This window comes from Benincasa hispida, chromosome 6, assembly GCF_009727055.1.
Source record: "Benincasa hispida cultivar B227 chromosome 6, ASM972705v1, whole genome shotgun sequence".
Taxonomy (NCBI): Eukaryota; Viridiplantae; Streptophyta; class Magnoliopsida; order Cucurbitales; family Cucurbitaceae; genus Benincasa; species Benincasa hispida.
In genome coordinates this window covers 10,868,183-10,888,870 of record NC_052354.1, presented here as the reverse complement: position 1 = coordinate 10,888,870, position 20,688 = coordinate 10,868,183, and the positions used below count along the sequence as shown (strand labels likewise).

At 37.3% G+C, this 20,688-nt stretch overlaps 1 protein-coding gene across 1 annotated transcript; it reads right to left on the bottom strand.

The window, feature by feature from the left end:
• Window positions 1-569: 569 nt before the first annotated feature.
• On the bottom strand, window positions 570-3,321 carry LOC120080581 (ferredoxin-thioredoxin reductase catalytic chain, chloroplastic). Its single transcript, XM_039035298.1, has 6 exons — window positions 3,039-3,321; window positions 2,718-2,830; window positions 2,085-2,134; window positions 1,903-1,974; window positions 1,221-1,281; window positions 570-788 (listed from the first exon to the last, which is right to left on the bottom strand). The coding sequence occupies exons 1-6, from the start codon at window positions 3,130-3,132 to the stop codon at window positions 744-746; spliced, it is 435 nt and encodes a 144-aa protein (XP_038891226.1). The 5' UTR covers window positions 3,133-3,321; the 3' UTR covers window positions 570-743.
• Window positions 3,322-20,688: the final 17,367 nt, after the last annotated feature.

Here is a 20,688-nt window from a genome sequence, read left to right as displayed (position 1 = left end):
CTCAAGGCCAAATTAATAATAACAACAATAAATAAAAACTATTTCTTTCAAATCCATAGTGACTATGTAACTTTATATGCTATGGACGAAAATATTAATATCTGGTCTATTCTTTTAGTAATAATGGAATAATTCTAGTCTAACTTACATATCTAAAATCAGATGAAAGAAACTACAATTTGATCTCAAAAGTTATAATTTATACGATATAAAAATTTAAATAAATAAACTTCAAAAACAGAAAATGGAAAACCATAACTTTATCAAACGTACCCTAAAAAATGCCCCTTTTCCCTAAAATTGCAGGCTTAGCTTAGCTTAAGTGCTTTTTGTTCTCCTAATTATTCGTATTTTTCACCCTTTTTTATATTTGCTTGCATAGAATCCTCCACCCCAAACCAATCATCCATCTATGGAGCTGAGTGCAGAGTGAACCCCAGCCAAATGAAGCTAAACCAAATATTCCTCAATCATCAAAACTTACATGTTACAAAACCATTAAAAGTTATAGCAAAAAGGGATTTAGTATCTGCATTCACTGAAACCTTACTTGGCGTTGGCCGGTCGTGTGAGAAGAAATCCAATTATTTGTCAGAAGCAGATATGGCAGAACCATTCATTATCTCATCAGCATATAGAGTTACTGTTACATACATATTTATACTTGTATATTTCCACCCGTTTTTGTCAATACCACAATATGAATTACTGTTCAATGAAAATAACATGGTGGAAATTAGGTGTTACATGTTTGCTGTTGTTGCCCTGATATCTTCCAAGGAGATTGCCTGCAGAAAAAAGGAATGAAAAAAAAAATCCAGCAGATACGCTGAGTAAATAATGATAATAATTGCAGTTTAGCTCAGATGGCACAGCTCATGCTTAACTTTCGAGGTTCAGCACTACAAGAATTTGTGATATGTGCCACCTTCAGTTTCACATATAGCAGAGTGTTTCAAGGAGTAGAACTAGTTAATATTGAGAGGATGAAACTAACAAGAAAAGGAAATAGTTGCATTTTGTAATGGTGAAAGTGTCTAGCAATAACCCGCACACCATTTGATAATTTAAATCATTAGAACGCAAGGACATAACAGATCCTGTTAAAGTAGGTCGTAATTTACATCATCTTTTCAGTATGCAGTCATTTCACTGAGATTGCTTCCATAAATTATAAGTAGGGTCAACCTATGAGGTCAAGATTAATTGATAAGAATTACCTGATCATTGCCTGCAAAGTCGTTCTCGGGTGTCAGGAAAAGCATGCAGTGACACTCTTTCCTGCCAAGAAAAACATAATTTTCAGATCACATGTGTCTGATAGGGATGAAATGAGTAAGAACGTCCTTATGGTTTACATTTCCTTGCTTCCTAAAACCATTCCAATAACCAAGGGCCTTGAATGTCAGCTTGCTACCACATTATTCTCGGGAAGAATAGCAAATTTCCTCTATCAAATATAACAATAAACCAGCCCTAAAACCTCCTTACTAAAAAGTGAACAGCTTGGTTATGTGTGACTAACTGAGTACCAATTCAGTTTACCAGATTACCATGGGAATAATTCTAAGTCACTTCATGAATGTAAACCTCTACTCTTCATGTGTGAAATAGCACCGATCATCTAATAAAAGAAAAGAAAAGAAAAGAAAATGTATCCCCCCATAATCTCCCATCCCCTCCTCTTTTCCTTTTTTATAAAAATAAGGTTTATCAAGCTGAATAATCTTAATGCGGAACATTGAGCCAGTCAATAAATCAAGTGACAACATAGTTTTACGAGTATAATACAGTGAGGCATGTCCATAATTTTATGAATTCCAGTTAGGAAAAAAGAAATTTCCCCATGCATCTTTCAACTTTTTTTGCAAATCAGTCATTAGCTACAAGTACATATTATACCTCTCTCTCATTGGCACACATGGACAGTTCCAAAAACCTTGTGCAACCTCAGCAGGTTTGTCATCATAATGCCTGAAAAAGAAATCATCGAACTATTTGAATTTTCATTAAAGATTGTTTGAACTACCATTAGTTCTAGAAAAGAATACAGGATTTCTACATAAAGCATGAGAAACACTGACCGACAGGGACAAAGTGGTGCACCCAATGTATCTTTGTGATCTGCCAGTCCCTGTTTAGATCTAACATGAGCTTCTCTTACACTAATTACAAATCAACGACATTCAATCAATTAATAAAAGGAACGGCTAAAGAAATGATCAAATAAAAGAAATCCACAATTCCAACGTAACATCTAACAATTTCATCTCACGACAAGACAACTATTCAACCCAATTCATGAGCAATATATCTCTGGTTAAGCCAATAATCAGCTTCCCATTGTAAAACTAAAAGCTACGGTTACTAACTTTATCAGCAATATCTAGAAGTGTTTTTAAGCGATTGTAGTAGGCAATCAAATTTTATTCAAGTTAACGTCCACCTGTGAGAGCACAGACATACCGAAGTTTCTTACATTCAACTGCTTCACTAACTAACAAATTGCTGTTCATCTTGAGAGCAATTGACTAGAAAACTTATCAATTCATTACGCGTGATCAATGGGATGTTTCCACAAACGTCAACAGATAAACACGATCATGTAAAACACTCAAGCAACTTCATTGCTAAAGAAAGTAAGGTGGAAAAATGAAATTCTACGAAGAAACAATCAGATATTAATTAATACCAGAAGTAAAAACTCAGAAAAGAACCTTGATTACAACAGCAGTAACCCCCTTGTCTACACAGAAATACGTTCCTGACTTACGAGCATACTGCTCCGAGAATTTCCTCATTATTTCGACCGACTTCTCGGACGGTTCCGCTGAAATAGCAAGTAAGAAAGAAATTCCATCCGCATTATCTTACAATACTCGACAAGAACAATAACAATCGTCAAGAACTTCGAAGTTCGACCTCTACATCAATCAATCAACAGAAAGCGACGCAGCAAACACAAATTAACGGTAGAATCTCGAGATTTGAACAAATTACTTCCATACATCAGAAAAACAAGATTTACAATCTGTTACCTTGAGCTCGTACGACATGGCGATGACGGGAACATCGGAGGGGGGAACCGGAGAGTGGGACGGCGATATTGAAGGACGAAGCTTGTAGAATCATTAGGACAAGGCCGCGAAAAACGAGGAAGATAAGAAATCTGTAAACTCGGAGCGGAGGTGGAAGAAGAAGAATCTCTGGATTTGTTTATAGTATTTTTCGCGTGAGAATACGGATTGTAATTGAAATTGATTTAGGGAGATGAAGATGATTGATAGAAGTGAATTTTCTGGAGGATGCCATTGCCGGGTGCCCTCCACTCATTTGCAAATATCAGGGAGCGAACTCTACGAACCACTCGGTTCGGATTTGGGATGACTCAAACCATGGGCCCAGCTCAGGTTCATGACAACCCATCCATGTCATCGGCCCACTTACACCGGCCCAATTTCACACTTGGAACCCTATGTTTAGTGTTATTTTCGTCCTTGAACTCTTCCTATAATTGGGATATCTAGACATATAGCGGTAATTACATTATCATTTGAAAAATAGCAAACAACAAGATTACTTTAAATCATGACAAAACACCTCTATTGCATGTGATACGTTATTTTGTTGATCCTAAAATGTCATCAACAATATCTTGTATTATATCGTAACTAAATTTTGGTCTTCCTATGTTATAGCCTACAAAATCTCCTACGCTTGTTTGATTCTTGAGATAATATCAAATCTCACTTTATCTCAATTTTTTTTGTTCTTTTTTTATCTCTCTCTCTTTTGTATTCTTTTCCAAATCTTATGTTATCCTTATTGTTCCGATTCTACCTTTCCTTTCTTTTCTTTTCTTCTTCTTCTTCTTCTTCTTTTTTTTTTTTTTTTTTTTTTTTTTTTTTAAATTTATTTCAAACCTTGTATCATCCTTATTATTTTATTTTATCTTTTATTTCATATATTTATTTTGCTTATTCTTCTTTTTTGATATATCAAATTACAGAATTTCCTAGAGTCATTGTCTAAATACTTCCTAAAAACTTCCTTCGCAGAGGAGCTGATTTTCTTGGGATGCAGTCATGATGCATTTTCATACTCTGGATTATTCTTCGCCAATTCTTTTCTAAACACCAAATAAAATCTTAATAGTAAGAAGTATTTGCTCTACTTAATCAATTTCTGCAAATTAGGATTAGAGTTGTTGTTGTTGTGATTCTTCAACGTATAGATATCGTATCACGCTTTGAACTTATCGTCCTGACTATGAGAGATTTAGATGAAGCAAAAAATCTTTCTAAACGAGTTTATCGATAAGATAAAGTGCGATAGAGGCTTGGCGAGGCAAAATAGAGATGGTGAGCGATAGAGGCTTGGCGAGGCAAAATAGAGATGGTGAATTCGAAATAAGAAGATGGGGAGGAAGAGAAATAATTAATGGATAATTATTTTTTTAATTCTAAACAATTTTAGTCCCTTATTTCAAAAAACTTTCAATTTCCAGTAAGTACTCATTGTTTACTTTTTTCTTTTGATATTCACCAATTTTTTTTCAATAATATATTATAGTTACAATGTAACTAATCAATAATGATTTTAAAAAATTCATTATTTGCTTCTTTCTTTTGTTGCTCCTTTGTTATTTACATATTTCTTTTCCTTTTACGAGGTGTAATATTGTGTTTTTTAAATTTTGTGGGGTTGGCAATATTTGTTTAAGCATCTCAAATGTTATGAGATTTGTCTCTGCATTGGTGGTTTTAGGAAGAGGAATGTCTATGGCAATGCTAATCCTGCAAAATACTTTCCTTGTCGGTGGTATCCTTTGCTGTTTTATTCTACTGGTATTTTTTTTCCTTTTTAACTCTCGATTGCTATGGCAGTTAGGGTTGTCCATTGTGTTTCCGCTGCTCATACTTAAAGGTTCCTTGTCTTCGTAAAGCGTTGGCTATATTATTTATTGTGAAAAACTCATATTGGAAAAACAACTCAGTGTGTATTCGATCAACAAAGTAATGCAACAACAGAGTTAAGTTTTCTTACAGATGTATTGTGTTTCTCACATTGTGAGCAAGAAGATCTTTTGATAAGAGATTCCCAAGCTTAGGTGGAGACTAAGCCATTCAAACAAAGGAGACTTTGTTCTTATAAGGAAAGATACAATTCGAGTGGGAATGAGTCTCATGATTTATAGGGAGCTCAAGTCTTATAGAGAGGGATTCTCGATCATAGGGGAAGCCTAAGATGCCGTGAGAAAGAGTCTCACACCTTGGGGGAAGCCTAGGTTATTAGTTGAGTGATAAAGTTGTACGAGAGCCACTATAATCGTGCATCTATTATAGATAAATAATGCATTGTAATTGCTTATCATTGATATTAGTGAAGTTATCTTTCCTGCGCATACTACCCCCCAAACGTAGGTGATTTATACCGAACTGGGTTACCAATATCTAGTGTTATTTTATCTATTCTGTATATCTGATTATTGTCATGTGGAATGCTATAACATTAATCATAAAATTATTAACATGTAGTAGATACCTTCTTATCATTTTTCAATTTTAATAAATGTTTATTAAGGAAGGGAAATTGGGTTATATAATATCATACCATTTTTACAAGGTGTAATACCGTTATTTGCTTCTTTCTTTTCTTTTTCCTTTTTTTAATTAGTATCAAAATATTTCTTTTGAAATTTCACTCTGTTGGCCTTTTTGGACCTTAATCTTAAATTAATAAATTTTAATTAATTAATTAATTAATATTTTGATGATAACAAACATGCTTTTATTAATTAATAATTTGAGTGTTTTGAAGTGCCCATTGTGTAGAGCTTGGAATATCGGTTCCAATGCAATTTGAATCACTCAAATTAGAGTTTAGTTGAAGAAGATATGATCGAAACAAGCTTAACAGAAAAAACCCAAGCTGATGATGTGGTAGAGTTTTTCTCATCAGAGTGAACCAAGTGCTACTTGGAGCAGTGACACATTGTGGACTTTTTATTTTTGGATTGGTTTTAAAAAATATGAATTTAATATTATTTTATGTTTGTGTTTAACGACTAGTTTTGGACACATGGTGGACATTTGGATAGTTAAGTTTAAATCTCCATCATTCAATTTTCTTTTACTAACATCCAATGATCCAAAACAAATTTGGTTTTCACCTACCCCATCTCTTTTTAAACTCTTCATTATGGAGATGCATTATGGAGGATTGAAAAAAATGTGTAGTGGTGGTGTCGAGTTTCCATTCGAGGGTCGAGGATCGAGTTTCACTCGTTGTTGATCGAGGATATTCTAGAGGTGTATTGCGTTCGTGTCATTGGACGTGTTGCTGAGTTCGATCGAGGAAATACTAGAAGAAAAGATTCTTTAAGGGTATGTTTACTCGATCTCTTTGTGTTTATTCTTAGTAGTGTGATGTAATTTTATCCTTGATGCATAACTGTGCTGTTAGATTGTAAATATTCATGTTCTTTCACAATGGGATTTGGAACGATATGTTTCCGTTCATTGGTTCTCTAGTTTTAGAGTTCCTTCACTCCTCAATCAGACGAATCCCCAAAATGGTAGACTTGTTGAGTTAGCGATCTGGCCACTCTCACCCATACAAATCAAAGGACCACCCTCATAGGCAAGAGTTCACAACTCACTCAGGATTCAGGTCATGTTACCCATGGTCATGGTGAAATGTAAGTTTCTATTATGAATGACGTTATATAATGGTTTCAGAAACCTTTACCTTTACCTCATAGGCAAAAGGAAACTTAGAGTTTCAGAAACCTTTACCTTTGAAGACCTTCTTCAAGAATCCCTTGATCAAGAAACGAACACTACCACGATGGCGACCTGTGTATTCTCAGGTAGAGAACCTAAGAGTGGTGGACTCTGACTATTTTGGAATGAGGGAAAATAGAGAGTAGAGAGGAGGATGAGGAGTTTTGGTTGATCTCTAAGAGCAACTCTCACAGAACGTTTATGTCTCTCTACTTTTTCACAATGATCAAGGAGACTCTCTCCTATCCAAAGACAAATAACCACATCCATTCACTTACGTAAGTGGAGAAAAATAACGTTATACTAAAATATATATATATATATAATATATATATATATATATATATATATATAAAACTAACTTATCATATAATATATATATATTAAATTATATGTTATATCAAATATAACATATAACCTATAGTTTTAATATTGTATCATATATAATATAACCTATAGATTTTTTTTTCTCTCTCATATGATATTTAATATAAATCACATTTATATTAAATTTAACAATTATGAATCTGATTCATATAATTAATATTTGAATATTATTCAAATATTTATTTTCTCTCATAATGTATAAAATACATTTTACCAATGATATCGTATGTAATTAAAATAACTTAATTATATCATATATAATTAAATCTCTCTATTAATTTGAACAATTCAAATTAATCTAAAAATTGATCCTCATTTAATCATATTGAGCTACCAAAGGGATCTCATAGACTTGTAGCTTGAAGCTCCAACGGTACATGAATAATTAATGAAACTTTTCAATTAAATTATTTATCATCCGTTAATTGTCGGGCCCTCTACTAAAGACCTATAGTTGCACTCTTCACACTATAAATATATTTATGTGTCCATTGGATATAAACCAATCAATAGTACGATAACCCTTCGCAAATTACTCGTAAGTACAGATGGATCAAAATTACCGTCTTGTCCTTGTAGTCACATCTAACTCCTTAAGTACCACTGATCCCTCTAATGAACAATCGATCATAATCTAACTTGTTAGAGTTAGAAAACACATAATGGAAGAAAAACGGATCATTAAGCATTCTAATTCATTAATTTTGGCTTTAAATTAAGCATGCTCATAAACTAATAAGAGAGTTTCATGACATACCTTTGAAGAACCCCTTGAATCTCAATTCCAGCTGTAAATCTCCTCTAAATCTGCTTGTGAACCACCTCAAGGCCTTCCTTGCTATCCTTTTGGTGCCTTAGATTGAGTAGATTGAGTTATGAAACTCAAAATAAGCTTGGATTTAGAGAATTTGGAGAAGAAGATCACTGTTGTACCATGGAAGAAGACCTTCTTCAACCTCAAGTTTTTTGGCTAAAATTTATGTGCATCCTCGAATTCCACTTCAATCTTCTATATTTATTGCAAGACTATTATGCAAAGAAGATTGCTGCATGAAATGCATCTCATGCTTGGAAGATTGAATCAAGAAAATGGTGGAGTGTGAGCTACTAAGAAGGGAAAGTGGAGAAATCCCACTTTTGAGATTTTCCATTTTCCATCTTTTTCCCATTTTGTTTTTTCTAAATTGATTTCCAAAATCATTTTTTATTTTTGAAATTGAAATATTTATTAATTTTACAAAATTAATTCATTAGTTAATTTTCCAATAAAATTAATAATAAATAATCAATTAAACAATTTAACTAATTCTAATGAATTTAATATCAAATATTTAATTAATTCAACACTAATTCCACCATCATGAATCCCTATTCATGAATTTAATATTTAAATCATATTTAAATATTAATTAACTATCCAATTTCGTTTAATTCCAAAATTAAACGTGTAATTATATCATATATAATTACTAATTCCCTTAATTCTAATTTGAACGTTTCAAATTAACATATCACGCTACTCTAAAGCTTATCCATTTGTGAGCTAGTAGAGGGACCTCGTGGATCTACAAATCATGGGCTCCAACGATCCGAGATTAATTGGCTAAACTCTTTACACCAAATTAACCCCCATTCATTAACTACTGGGTCACTCCACTAAATCCCAAAGTTGCACTCCCCTTACTGTAGATATATTATGTCCACTCGATATAATCATGATTAGTAAGTTAACCCTTCACATGTTGTTTGTAATAATGACTGGGTCAAATGGCTGTTTTACCCCTGAGATTATCTCTTGTTCTTTAAGTCTCACTAATCCTCTAATGAATAATTGGTTTGTGATCCGATCAACAAATCGAGTCCCTCTCGGGCCAATGAGAGGGTGAAGCCCCTTGTTCAAGACCTGGAGTCAGCACTTAAGGGAATAACCTCTCTACTATCCCTGAAAAACGAGTAGGAGTGAATTCCATCTTGCACCCTATTGAAAGAAATTGAACACGAGGATTTCCATGAGCAGAAAAGATCATTCCAAATTATGATCATGTATGAGCATTACAATTACAATCGTGACACAGAAATAAATGGTTATGCTTTCATTATAGAAATTACAGTATGAAAATACAACTGAACAAGGAGAAATGCTACGAACACTTGTTGACTCGTCTCTACACTTCTTGCTCACGAACGCTCAAACACAGTAACCTCGAACGCTCGAACAACACGACCACTACACAGCACGAACACCGCACATTCGAACTCAGCGATCGCCTCGGTCGTGAACACCCCAGCAACACGACCGACCTCTACAAAACCTCGACGACGTCGAGTTGAGTATGACACCACCAAGAAGGATACCTTGGTATTCTTGGTATGAGAATCGAGAGGATGGGCTCTGTGTGGACTTGGATTAAGGAAGAAGAATAGAGAAATCAACAATTGTGTAAACGATTGAGCAAGTGGGAGAAGATTGAACCTATCGTATAGGTCGATGCCCAATCATTTAGCAAAAGTTAAGCGATCGTCTAGCAATAGCTAAGCGATCATTTAGCTCATCACTTAGCAGCGTGTCTGTCGCCTACAAACACTACACGATCATTTACCTTTGTCAAGCTGTCGCTTAGTAAATCCGTGTTTACTTGACAACTTCCGTTCCGTGAGAGAATCCACAAAATCTCAAATTTCAACCTTACTTAAATTTCCTTTATCTCATGGTTACCATGAAATCACCAATAACTTCCCACTCAATTGGTTATTAGAGAAAAGAATTAATTATCCAATAATTAATATTATTATAAATATAAATGATAACCAACTTATCATACTATATTTATAATCTATAGTTTTAATATTTCATCTCATGAAACATATAAAGCGTAGTTCTTTTTCTATTCTATGGTACTTAATGTAAATCTCATTTACATTAATCCTCCACTAGATATATCTCTTACATCATACCGATTATATCATATATAATCAGATTACCTCTTGTCAATTTGAACATTTCAAATCAACACTAAGAACTGATCCTCAACTAAATCCATTGAGCTACCAAGGGGACCTTATGGATCTATAGCTCAAAGCTCCAATGGTACGTGAATAACTGACTAAACTTTTTAACCACGGGATCTACTATCTGTTAACTATCAGGCACTCCACTAAAGACCGACAGCTGAACTTTTCTTACCACAGAAATATTATGTGTCCATCTTAATCAATCAGCAGTGCAACAACCCTTCACAGATCGCTCGTAAGTACAGTTGGGCCAATAACCGTTATGCCCTTGTAGTTACATCTAACTACTTAAGTACCACTGATCCCTCTAATGAACATAAGTCATAGTCCTACTATGACTGAGTCCTCTTTTCCAAAGAGAAGCCGTGGCCACTATGTTAAAGCCCCGGAATTAGCCCTTAAGGGAGCAATCTCTATACTTATCCCTATGTCGGGAAAAGAAGTGAATTCCATCTTGTGGATTGAGTTCCCAGCTCCTAGATCAGACAAGTCCCCAAAAAGGTAGGCGTGTTGAGTTGGCAATCTGGCCACTCTCACCCATATTAATCAAAGGACCGCCCTCAAAGGCAGGAGTTCCCAAAACACTTAGGATTGAGGTCGTGTCACCTATGGTTATTTAGGTGAGATGTAAGTCTCTAGTATCAACGACGTTATATACAGAGTCTAGTCATCTCGTGGTCCGGGTCTTATACAAACTCTTTGTATAGGACACCCCCACTCGCACGTCTCCACATGAATGATATCATCTGTAGTAGTTTACAACACTTGCAAACCTCTACAAAGCGGGTCGTATCCGTAGTGTCACCAGGATCAGGTATCCCACCTTAATCCTTATACTACAAACCTATTTAGGTTATAACTTAAGACATGATCCACTTGTATATCACATATACATGCTTAAGTTCACATAAGATAACCAAGGAGCTTTGTTTATTGGATATGAGTAAATGCCAGAATGAAATAACATTTATTCTATTCATCAAACAATGTGTATCATTACAAACAACGAGACTCTAGGAGAATTAGGACACCAATCCCAACACCTATGTCCCCAGCTATCTACTCGGTCTTACCCCTGAAATGGAGCTTTATTGAGCTGGCGCTATTGAGCCAACCCTCGCCTATGCAAATCTAAGAATAATCTTGAATAAACAGGAGTTCATAGTTAGCTCAGGATTAAGGTCAAGTTACCTAGGTAATCGCTTTGAAATAGTCAGTCTTAAACAATAAACAATGTTATAAAGTAAGAGTGACTTATTTCGTGGTCCGATCTTGTACAAACTCATTGTACAAGATGCCTCCACTCCTCACGTTCTGACATGTACAAATCAGGATCACTTCGTTTGTAGTGCTTTACAACTCATTGTACCAACTACAGAGTAGGCCGCATCCAATAGTGTTATTAGAATAAGGCACCCAACCTTATTCATATACTATAGATCATTTTGACTATTTACTCGAACCTAATTTACTTTTATGTCTCCACATAAAGTTCAAGTATTCATGTAATAGTCGTGGATCTTTTAGTTTATTGGATTTATTTTTAAAACAAAATAAGCAATTTCATATATTCAATAACAACTTATTGAATTTTCAGAATAAGTTTTATTGTTTACAAACCACGAGTTTTAGGACATAAAACCCAATACAACTATAATCAAACCCCTTTGAGGCCAGGAGAGGGTGTGGCGCCACATTGTTCAAGCCCCAGAATCAGCCCTTAAGGGAGTAATTTATCTACTTATACCGACCTCGGGGAAGGAGTGAATTTCTTTTTGTGTAGTTGTGTTCTCAACTTCCCAATCAGACGAATCTCCAAAATGGTAGCCTTATTGAGTTGGCGATATGGCCACTTTCACCCATATAAATCAAAGAACCACCCTCGTAGGCAGCAGTTCACAACTCACTTGGGATTCAGGTCATGTTACCTATGGTTATCCTGGTGAAATGTAAGTCTTTATTATGAACGACGTTATATAATGAGACTAAACATTTCATGGTCCGGTCTTATACAAACTCCTTTGTATAGAATATCCCTGCTCACATATCTATACATGAATGATCAAGATTAGATCATTTGTAGCATTTTACAATAATTGTAACACCTACAAAGCGGGCAATGCTCATAGTGTCACCAGGATAAAGTGTCCAACCTTATCCATCTACTACAAACCATTTATATTATCACTTAAACATGATCCACCCGTAGGTCTCTACATACATGTTTAAGCTACAAGATAACCTTGGATGTTAGTTTATTGGTTTGTGGTTAATGCAACTAAAATATGGAATAAAATATCATATATTTTATGAAATAAATAATGAGTTTGTTCTAAAACATTTATTCTAAAACATTTACAAACTATAGGACCCTATGAGATTTAGGGCATCAACCCCAACATGAACCATGTCTAACAAGGTTCAATTTCTTCTTTTTGATACACCATTCTATTGAGGTGTACCAGGTGCTGAGAGTTAGGATAAAATTCCTTGTTCTATCAAATAGTTCTAGAATGTAAGATCCAAAAACTCTCCATCTCAATCAGATTGAAATGTTCTAATCGTTTTATTTAATGCATTTTCAACTTCAGCCTTAAACTTTTTGAACTTTTTAAAAGCTTCAGATTTCTGTTGCATTAAAGAAACATACCCATATCTTGAATAATCATGAATAAAAGTGATGAAATATTCAAACTCTCATCTTTCCTTAACATTTATCGGACAACAGAGGTCTGAATGTACAAGCTCTAAAGGTTCTTTGGCCCTATGATCTTTTCCAGTAAAAGATCTTTTAGTCATTTTGCTTTCAAGACATGACTCATACAATGGTAAAGAATTTTATTCTAACTCGTTTAGAAGTTCATTCTTAACCAATCTCTCAATCCTATTGAGATTGATGTGTTCTAACCTTAGGTGCCAAAGACGGGCATTTTCTTTAGGAGAAATTTTAAGTCTTTTATTTTAAGTTACCGCAGTTTTAAACATTTCAATGTTAAGGAGGGCTGTAGTTGCTAACGGTCTTAACACATACAAATTATCTTCAAGATTAGCATAACAAATCAAAAGTAATTTAAGTCTGCTTACGACAACAGTTGAAACGGCTTCATCAGTACCAACTCGAAGAGTGATCTCTTCAACTTCCAATTGTCTCCAGAATTAAATTCCTGATAGGAAGAATATACGTGATTAGTAGCCTCTGAATCAACTATCCAGTTAGAATCATTATTCTTTACTAAGTGATAACGGGTAGAAATGCACGTTATTACAATGCTAAGTTATTAAACAATGCAGGTTTGCGTTGATAAAAATATACAAGATTGCGTCCCAAAGCATTAAATTCACAATATTGCGGTCGCATGTGTCCATCGCATCAAAACAATTAACTCATGTATTTTTGTGCAGAATATGCGTTGATGCAAGGCGGAAAATGCGATCCAAAGAAATCAACGGCCGAGCGCATCAAAAGATTGCATTACCGCAAGGCTATACGGTCATTTGCGCTCACAAATATCTACTCAAGAAGGTTGCCGCATAGAGCCGACATAACTTGGTGGGCACATCTGGGTGAAAAGCGTAATAAATCACGATGGGACAGAAAGCTGATGACGGTCGATTCCGAATTAAGTTGACAAGCCGTTAACGAACTACTGTAGCAAGTACACTCAACTTTTCAATGACAAATATTCGGTGCATTAGGCAGAGAATTAATGCCTCCCATCAGTGCAATCATAAGAGAGAAGAAGCCTTTCACCCTGAAGCTTTATAAATATCAGAGGCCACCTTCAGTGAAGGAGTTCGACTGTTAAATAATTTTCCCTTAGATAGAAGTAGCTTTGTTCATAGTTTCTTATACTTAGAAGGCAGGGCGAGAGAAGGGAAGAGACGCTGGAAGATTACCCTGGTCAGCTCGAGAGAGAACCCAGGAGGCGTGGGAAAACAGAGAGAGGGCTGACTCTCCCGAGAGTGAGATTATCTTTTGAGCAGAGTAGAGAAGAACAATGTAAAAGCCTTGGGAAGCAAGAGATTGCTACCAAGCTCTTTATTCTTATTCCGCATTATTATTCTGTATTTCAATTCTATATCTATAAAATGGAACTTGCCTATCTACATCTGTTCACCCTTTTAAAAGCACGCATGAGTAGCTAAATCTATTGAATAGGTTGAGAAGAATTTAGCTAACATGACCTAGTTTTCATTGCATGCGATCATCTTGTCTTATGTTGCACCCAACACCCCTTTAGAGCTACTCGAGAGAGAGTCTAAAGAAAGAACCTAAGACTTGAGAGAGCTAGGTTAGAATCTAGGCTCGAGAGAGCAAGATTAGATCTGCATAAGCGAGAGATAGAGACTTAGAGATAAGCTATGTTTGTCAACATGCATCGCATGCACCCTAGAGATAGATTATGATATTATGTGGTCGCCTTGTATGTGTGAATGCCAATTGTCATCGCATAAACAAGAATAGAGGCTTATGTGTAGGTCCTATAAACTTATCGCATATATCGCATGCGTTCTAGAACTAGAAGCCGTAGCATTTGCATTGAGAGATGATTTGTTATTGTATGTGTGTAGCATGACCACATAACGTGAACGCAATCCTAGGAAGTGTTAGCTGAACCCCTTCTCAACCCGTTCCCCTGTATATTCATCGCATCTTTCGTAGTATTAACTCTTTTCTTAACTCCGGCGCGTACATTTTATACTGTAAACAACAACCCAACAACTCTTTGATTTATTGGTTACCGCAAAGTCATCTTAAAAATTATTGTCGTATATTGTTTTTCTTAGTCCCTGAGTTCGACCCTGGACTTGCCAGGAAACTTAGTAGGATTTATAGTTGGATTCTGCTGAGAAAACTTGTTGTACAATGCATTTTACATCATCGCAATACCTTTCATTATTTTATCGCATAAAATAACGCATCAAGTTTTTGGCGGCGTGGCCGGGGACTTCGGCAGACATCGTGCTAACGGTAATTTTTCTGATTTCTTTGCAGCTTTCAATCTCTGGCGAATTACGACCTAGAGATTGAAAGGTTGTTCTGACGAAGATTGAGAGATAGCCACCAACAACAACCACAAGAGAGATAATATGGCAGAGCAACCTGGAAACGGAGCACTAAATGAAAACAATGTCATGGCGAATCCAATCCTACTGGCAACCGATCGCAATAGGCCTATTCGGGACTATGTATCATCCAAACTCTACGATTTCTCCCCAGGAATCATGAGGCCTGCTCTTGATGGATCTCGATTCAAAATGAAACCGGTGATGTTGCAGATGATCCAAACTGCTGGACAGTTTGGAGGAAGGCGTGGTGAAGACCCGCACGCCCACCTCCGGAGCTTCAGAGAAATTTGCAACACTTTTGTGTTCCCGAATTTCTCCACCGAAGAAGTTCGACTAACTTTATTTCCATTTTCATTGTGTGATCAGGCACGAAAATAGGCGTTTTCTCTCGAACCGGGGGAGATTACTTCTTGGGAATAAGTAGTAGAGAAGTTTATAAAGAAATATTTCCCATCAATGGAGAATGCCAGGAGAAGAAAGTTAATAACCAATTTTGAACAGGACATGGACGAATCGCTAAGCGATGCTTGGGCGAGGTTTAAGAGGCTGGTAAGAGACTGCCTACACAATGGATTATTAGACTGCTTGCAAATGGAGATCTTTTATCACTGATTAAACCCTGCTTCGCAGACCGCTGCTAATGCGGCAACCACTGGAGGTCTACTAGATAAAACGTATGATAAGGCCAAGAACATCCTTGATCGCATCTCTAAAAATCTCGATGACTGGAGAGAGAGCGATCAAAGATTGAGAATAAAAGATAGTGATGCAAACAATGGTGCTATCACATCACTTCAGAGTCAGATGACTGTGATGATGAACTCGATACAGGGAATCGCAATCAACAGCCCAACAACGCATAGTGGGCAAGTAAACGCAATCAACCAGACTGCCGCAAGGTGTGCTACTTGCGGTGAAGGACATGCAATGGAGGAATGCCCGCAGAACCCACAGTCAATTTATTTTGTGAAGAATAACCCGTTTTCTAACATGTACAACCCTGGGTGGAGAAACCACCGCAACTTTGCGTGGAAAAATCAGCAGCAAGGATTTCAATCAGTGTCGCAAAAAGAAGGGCCACCCAGATTTTTCCTGCGAAACAACGGTCAGACAAGTAATCAAGCCAACAGTTCGCAGGCGCCAGAATCTTCCTCTTTGGAAAGTTTGTTGAAGCAATATATTGAAAAGAACGAAACTGTGCTTCAAAACCAAGCGACGTCTATCCACAACCTGGAAATACAGATAGGCCAAATTGCGGGCAAACTCAAGAACAAACTGCAAGGGGCCTTGCCGAGTTCAACGGAACTCCCACGCAACCCAGGGGGTACGGGTAAAGAGCAGTGTCAAGTGGTGACATTGCGGAGTGGAAAAACTGTGGTAGGGGAGAAGAAGGAGCCTAGTCAGACTGCTCTAATTGCGTTAGAACTAGAGATTATGGTGACTCGAGAAGAAGAGGGAGAAAAAGAAGTGATAGAGCCAGAGATTGCATCCACCTTAGAGCCAAAAGAATAGGGGACCGTAAGAGTATAGTTACCACCTTTCCCACAAAAACTTAGAAAGAAGAAAAATGATGAGGTACAGTACCAACGCTTCATGAATATGTTAAAACAATTGCATATTAATATTCTGTTCACTGAAGCAATTGAGAAGATGCCCGCATATGCGAAGTTTCGAAAGGATATGTTAACAAAGAAGAGAGGCACTGGTAAGTTCGCCACGGTGGCTTTGACGCAGAGCTAAAAATCTATTATCCTACCGAAGATGCGTGATTCTGGGAGTTTCACTATACCTTGCTCCATTAGAGGATTGTACATCGGGCAAGCGTTATGTGATCTTGGAACCAACATTAACCCGATGCCTCTGTTAATTTTCAAGCAGCTGAATGTGGGGCAACTTACACCCACGACAGTGACTTTCCAATTAACGGATAGATCTCTAGTGCATCTAGAGGGGAAGGTGAAGGACGTGCTGGTTACAATCGATAAATTTATATTGCCAGCAGACTTTATCATCTTGGACTATGAAGTAGACAAAGATATGCCCATCATCCTGGGGCGACCATTTTTATAAACCGGTCGTGCCTAGATTGATGTGCATAAATGAGAGATCACCTTGAGCGTGAATGGATAGAAGCTCAAGTTTGACATTATCTGTGCCATGAAATATCCTGACGAATGAGACCTTAATGAATCTGACGATGAACAGAGTTTGAATGAAGAAGAGAAGCCTAGAGATGAAAACGAAGATGGGGATGCGATCGCATCCATTGTTGCATGCAATGCGATCATAGAAAAAACAAACAAGGAAGATGAGATGATTGCAACCCAAGAAGAAAGAAAAACAATGCAACCGTCCTTAAAACAACCACCAATAATAGAGCTGAAGACCCTGCCTAACCACCTAAAGTATGCGTTTCTGGGTAGAATGAAAAGCTACCAGTAATCATTTCCTCCGCACTTAATGAAGACTAAGAGAATGTGCTGCTGAGCATTATGAGAAAATATGTGAGATCAATTGGCTGGACGCTCGTAGACATTCAAGGAATTAGCCTCGCATACTGTATGCATAGAATTCGTCTCGAAGAGAACCTCAAAGGATCGATCGAAAATCATCGCAAGCGATGAAAGAGGTCGTAAAGAAGGAGATAATCAAGTGGTTAGACGCGGGCATCCAGCACGTGGGTCAGCCTCGTGCAGTGCGTGCCGAAGAAAGGAGGGATGACAGTAATCCCTAATGCAAATAACAAGCTGATACAGCAAAGGACCGTCACCGGATGGTGTGTTTGCATGGACTATCGCAAACTAAATGCGGCAACAAAGAAAGATCATTTCCCTTTACATTTTATTGACCAAATGTTGGATCGCCTAGCTGAAAATGACTTCTACTGCTTCTTGGATGGGTATGCCAGTTATAATCAGATCATGATTGCTACTGAAGATCAAGAAAAGACCACATTCACCTGCCCGTATGGAACATTTGCTTTTCGCCGCATGCCCTTCGACCTCTACAATGCGCGGAGCACTTTCCAAAGGTGCACGATGGCCATCTTTTCAGAATATCTCGAAGACTCTGTAGAAATATTCATGGATGATTTCTCTGTATATGGGCACACATACGAAGTCTGTCTTGCCAACTTGGAGAAGATATTGAAAAGATGTAAGAAGACGAACCTCGTGTTTAATTGGGAGAAATGTCATTTCATGGTGAAGGGGAGGGTATTGTGGTGAGGCATAAGGTATCTAGGGACAAGTTGGAGGTGGACAAGGCAAAAATTGAAGTAATTGAAAAGCTCCCACCTCCAACTAGTGTAAAGGCTGTTAGGAGTTTCTTAGGACATGTCGGATTTTACAGACGTTTTGTCAAGAACTTTTCAAAAATAGCACGACCATTGAGTGCATTGATGAAGGCCAATAGAAAATTTGACTTTGATGACAATTGCCGCAACGCATCCATGATTTTGAAGAATGCACTAACTACGCGCCTGTGTTGATCGCACCAAATTGGACACTTCCCTTTGAATTAATGTGTGACGCGAACGGGTATGCGATGGGAGCAGTGCTAGCACAGAAGAGAAAAACAATACTACATCCCATCGTATATACGAGTAGACTTTGAATCCTGCTCAAACTAACTACACCACCACAAAAAAAAAAAGAGCTGCTTGCGGTAATATTTACGTTGGAGAAATTCAGAGCATTATCTGCTGGGAACAAAAGCACTCGTTCCACACTGACCACTCGCATAAATATTTTGATGACAAAGAAGGACGCAAAGCCGAGGTTGATTAGATGGGTTCTCCTCCTCCAGTGAATTCGATTGGAAATAAATTGATCGCAAAAGGAACGGAGAACCAAGTTGCGGATCATTATATATTCCATGATTAAAAAACTCCAGAGATTGCCGAAATCAGCCATGAGGTGAACACAATGTTCCCAGACGAGCAGCTTATTTCAAATTGAAGAATTGTCATGGTATGCAGACGTGGTTAAATTATCTGGTTTGCGAGCAATTTCCCGAAGATTATACCGATCACCGGAAGAAGCGGCTCAGGCATGAATGCAGATCTTATTTTTGGGATGAGCCAAATCTGTATAAAAGGGGGTTAGACCATATTCTGCGACTATGTGTACCGGATGCTGGTCACAACGCATATTATCGCAATGTCATGATTCACCATATAGCGGGCACTTTGGAGGACAGCGCACAACAACGAAAGTATTACAGAGTGGATATTATTGGCCAACACTATTTCAGGACACAAGAGACTACACGATGAAGTATGGCCGGTGCCAGCACACGGGTAATATTTCATGGAAACATGCAATGCCCATGAACATCATTTTAGAACTGAAGTTGTTCGACGTCTGGGTATTGATTTCATGGGACCATTCCCGCCATCGATTGGTCACAAGTATATTTTGTTAGCCGTCGACTACGTGTCCAATTGGATTGAGGCAGTAGTATGCACCAAAAGCGATGCGGCGGTAGTCTTCAAATTTCTAAAGAAAAAATTTTCACTCGTTTTGGCACTCCACGTGTCATAATAAGTGACGAAGGCACCCACTTTTTCAATCACACTGTTAAAGAATTGCTGTGCAAATATAATATCCTCCATAAAGTGGCTACCGCATACCATCCGCAGACGAATAGTCAGGCCGAAGTATCCAACCGGGAGATCAAGCGGATATTAGAGAAGGTGGTAAAGCCTTCGTGAAAAGATTGGGCAAAAAAGTTGGACGATGCACTGTGGCATACAGGACAACCTATAAGACACCTATAGACATGTCTCTATATGCGTTAGTGTTTGGCAAAACATGGCATTTACCACTGAGCTGGAGCACAAAGCGTTGTGGGCGGTGAAAAAGCTTAATTTCGACTTAAAGGCAGCAGGAGAAGCAAGAAAACTTCAATTGGTCGAGTTGGAGGAATAGAGAATTAACGCATACGAGAACGCAAAGATCTACAAAGAGCGCGTAAGGCGCTGGCACAACAAACAATTATGCGGAAAGAACCTCCAAGTCGGGCAAAAGGTCTTGTTATTTAATTTATGGCTACGACTCTTCCATGGGAAATTAAAGTCACGTTGGTCCGGACCCTTCATAGTCAGAGAGGTATTCCCGCATGGCGCAGTCGAGTTATCCAATGACGACGGAACCAACATATTCAAAGTTAATGGGCAATGAGTGAAGGTATATCGTAGAAAAGATTGGCATCGCAAGGTCGCATCCGTGGATTTGAGAAACTCTGAATGAGAAAAAAGTAGGTGGTCCCTGCGCTATTACGCGATTCAAATTCATCAGGGACGCAGGACTCAAGTTTTGTGAAGTATCCATTGAAATCCTGAATTCATAAACTTATCTCTATTCCCTTTTAGTTTTATCATTTCACTATCTGATTGCTTAAAAAAAAAAGAGAGAGAGAAAATTTTTGTTAA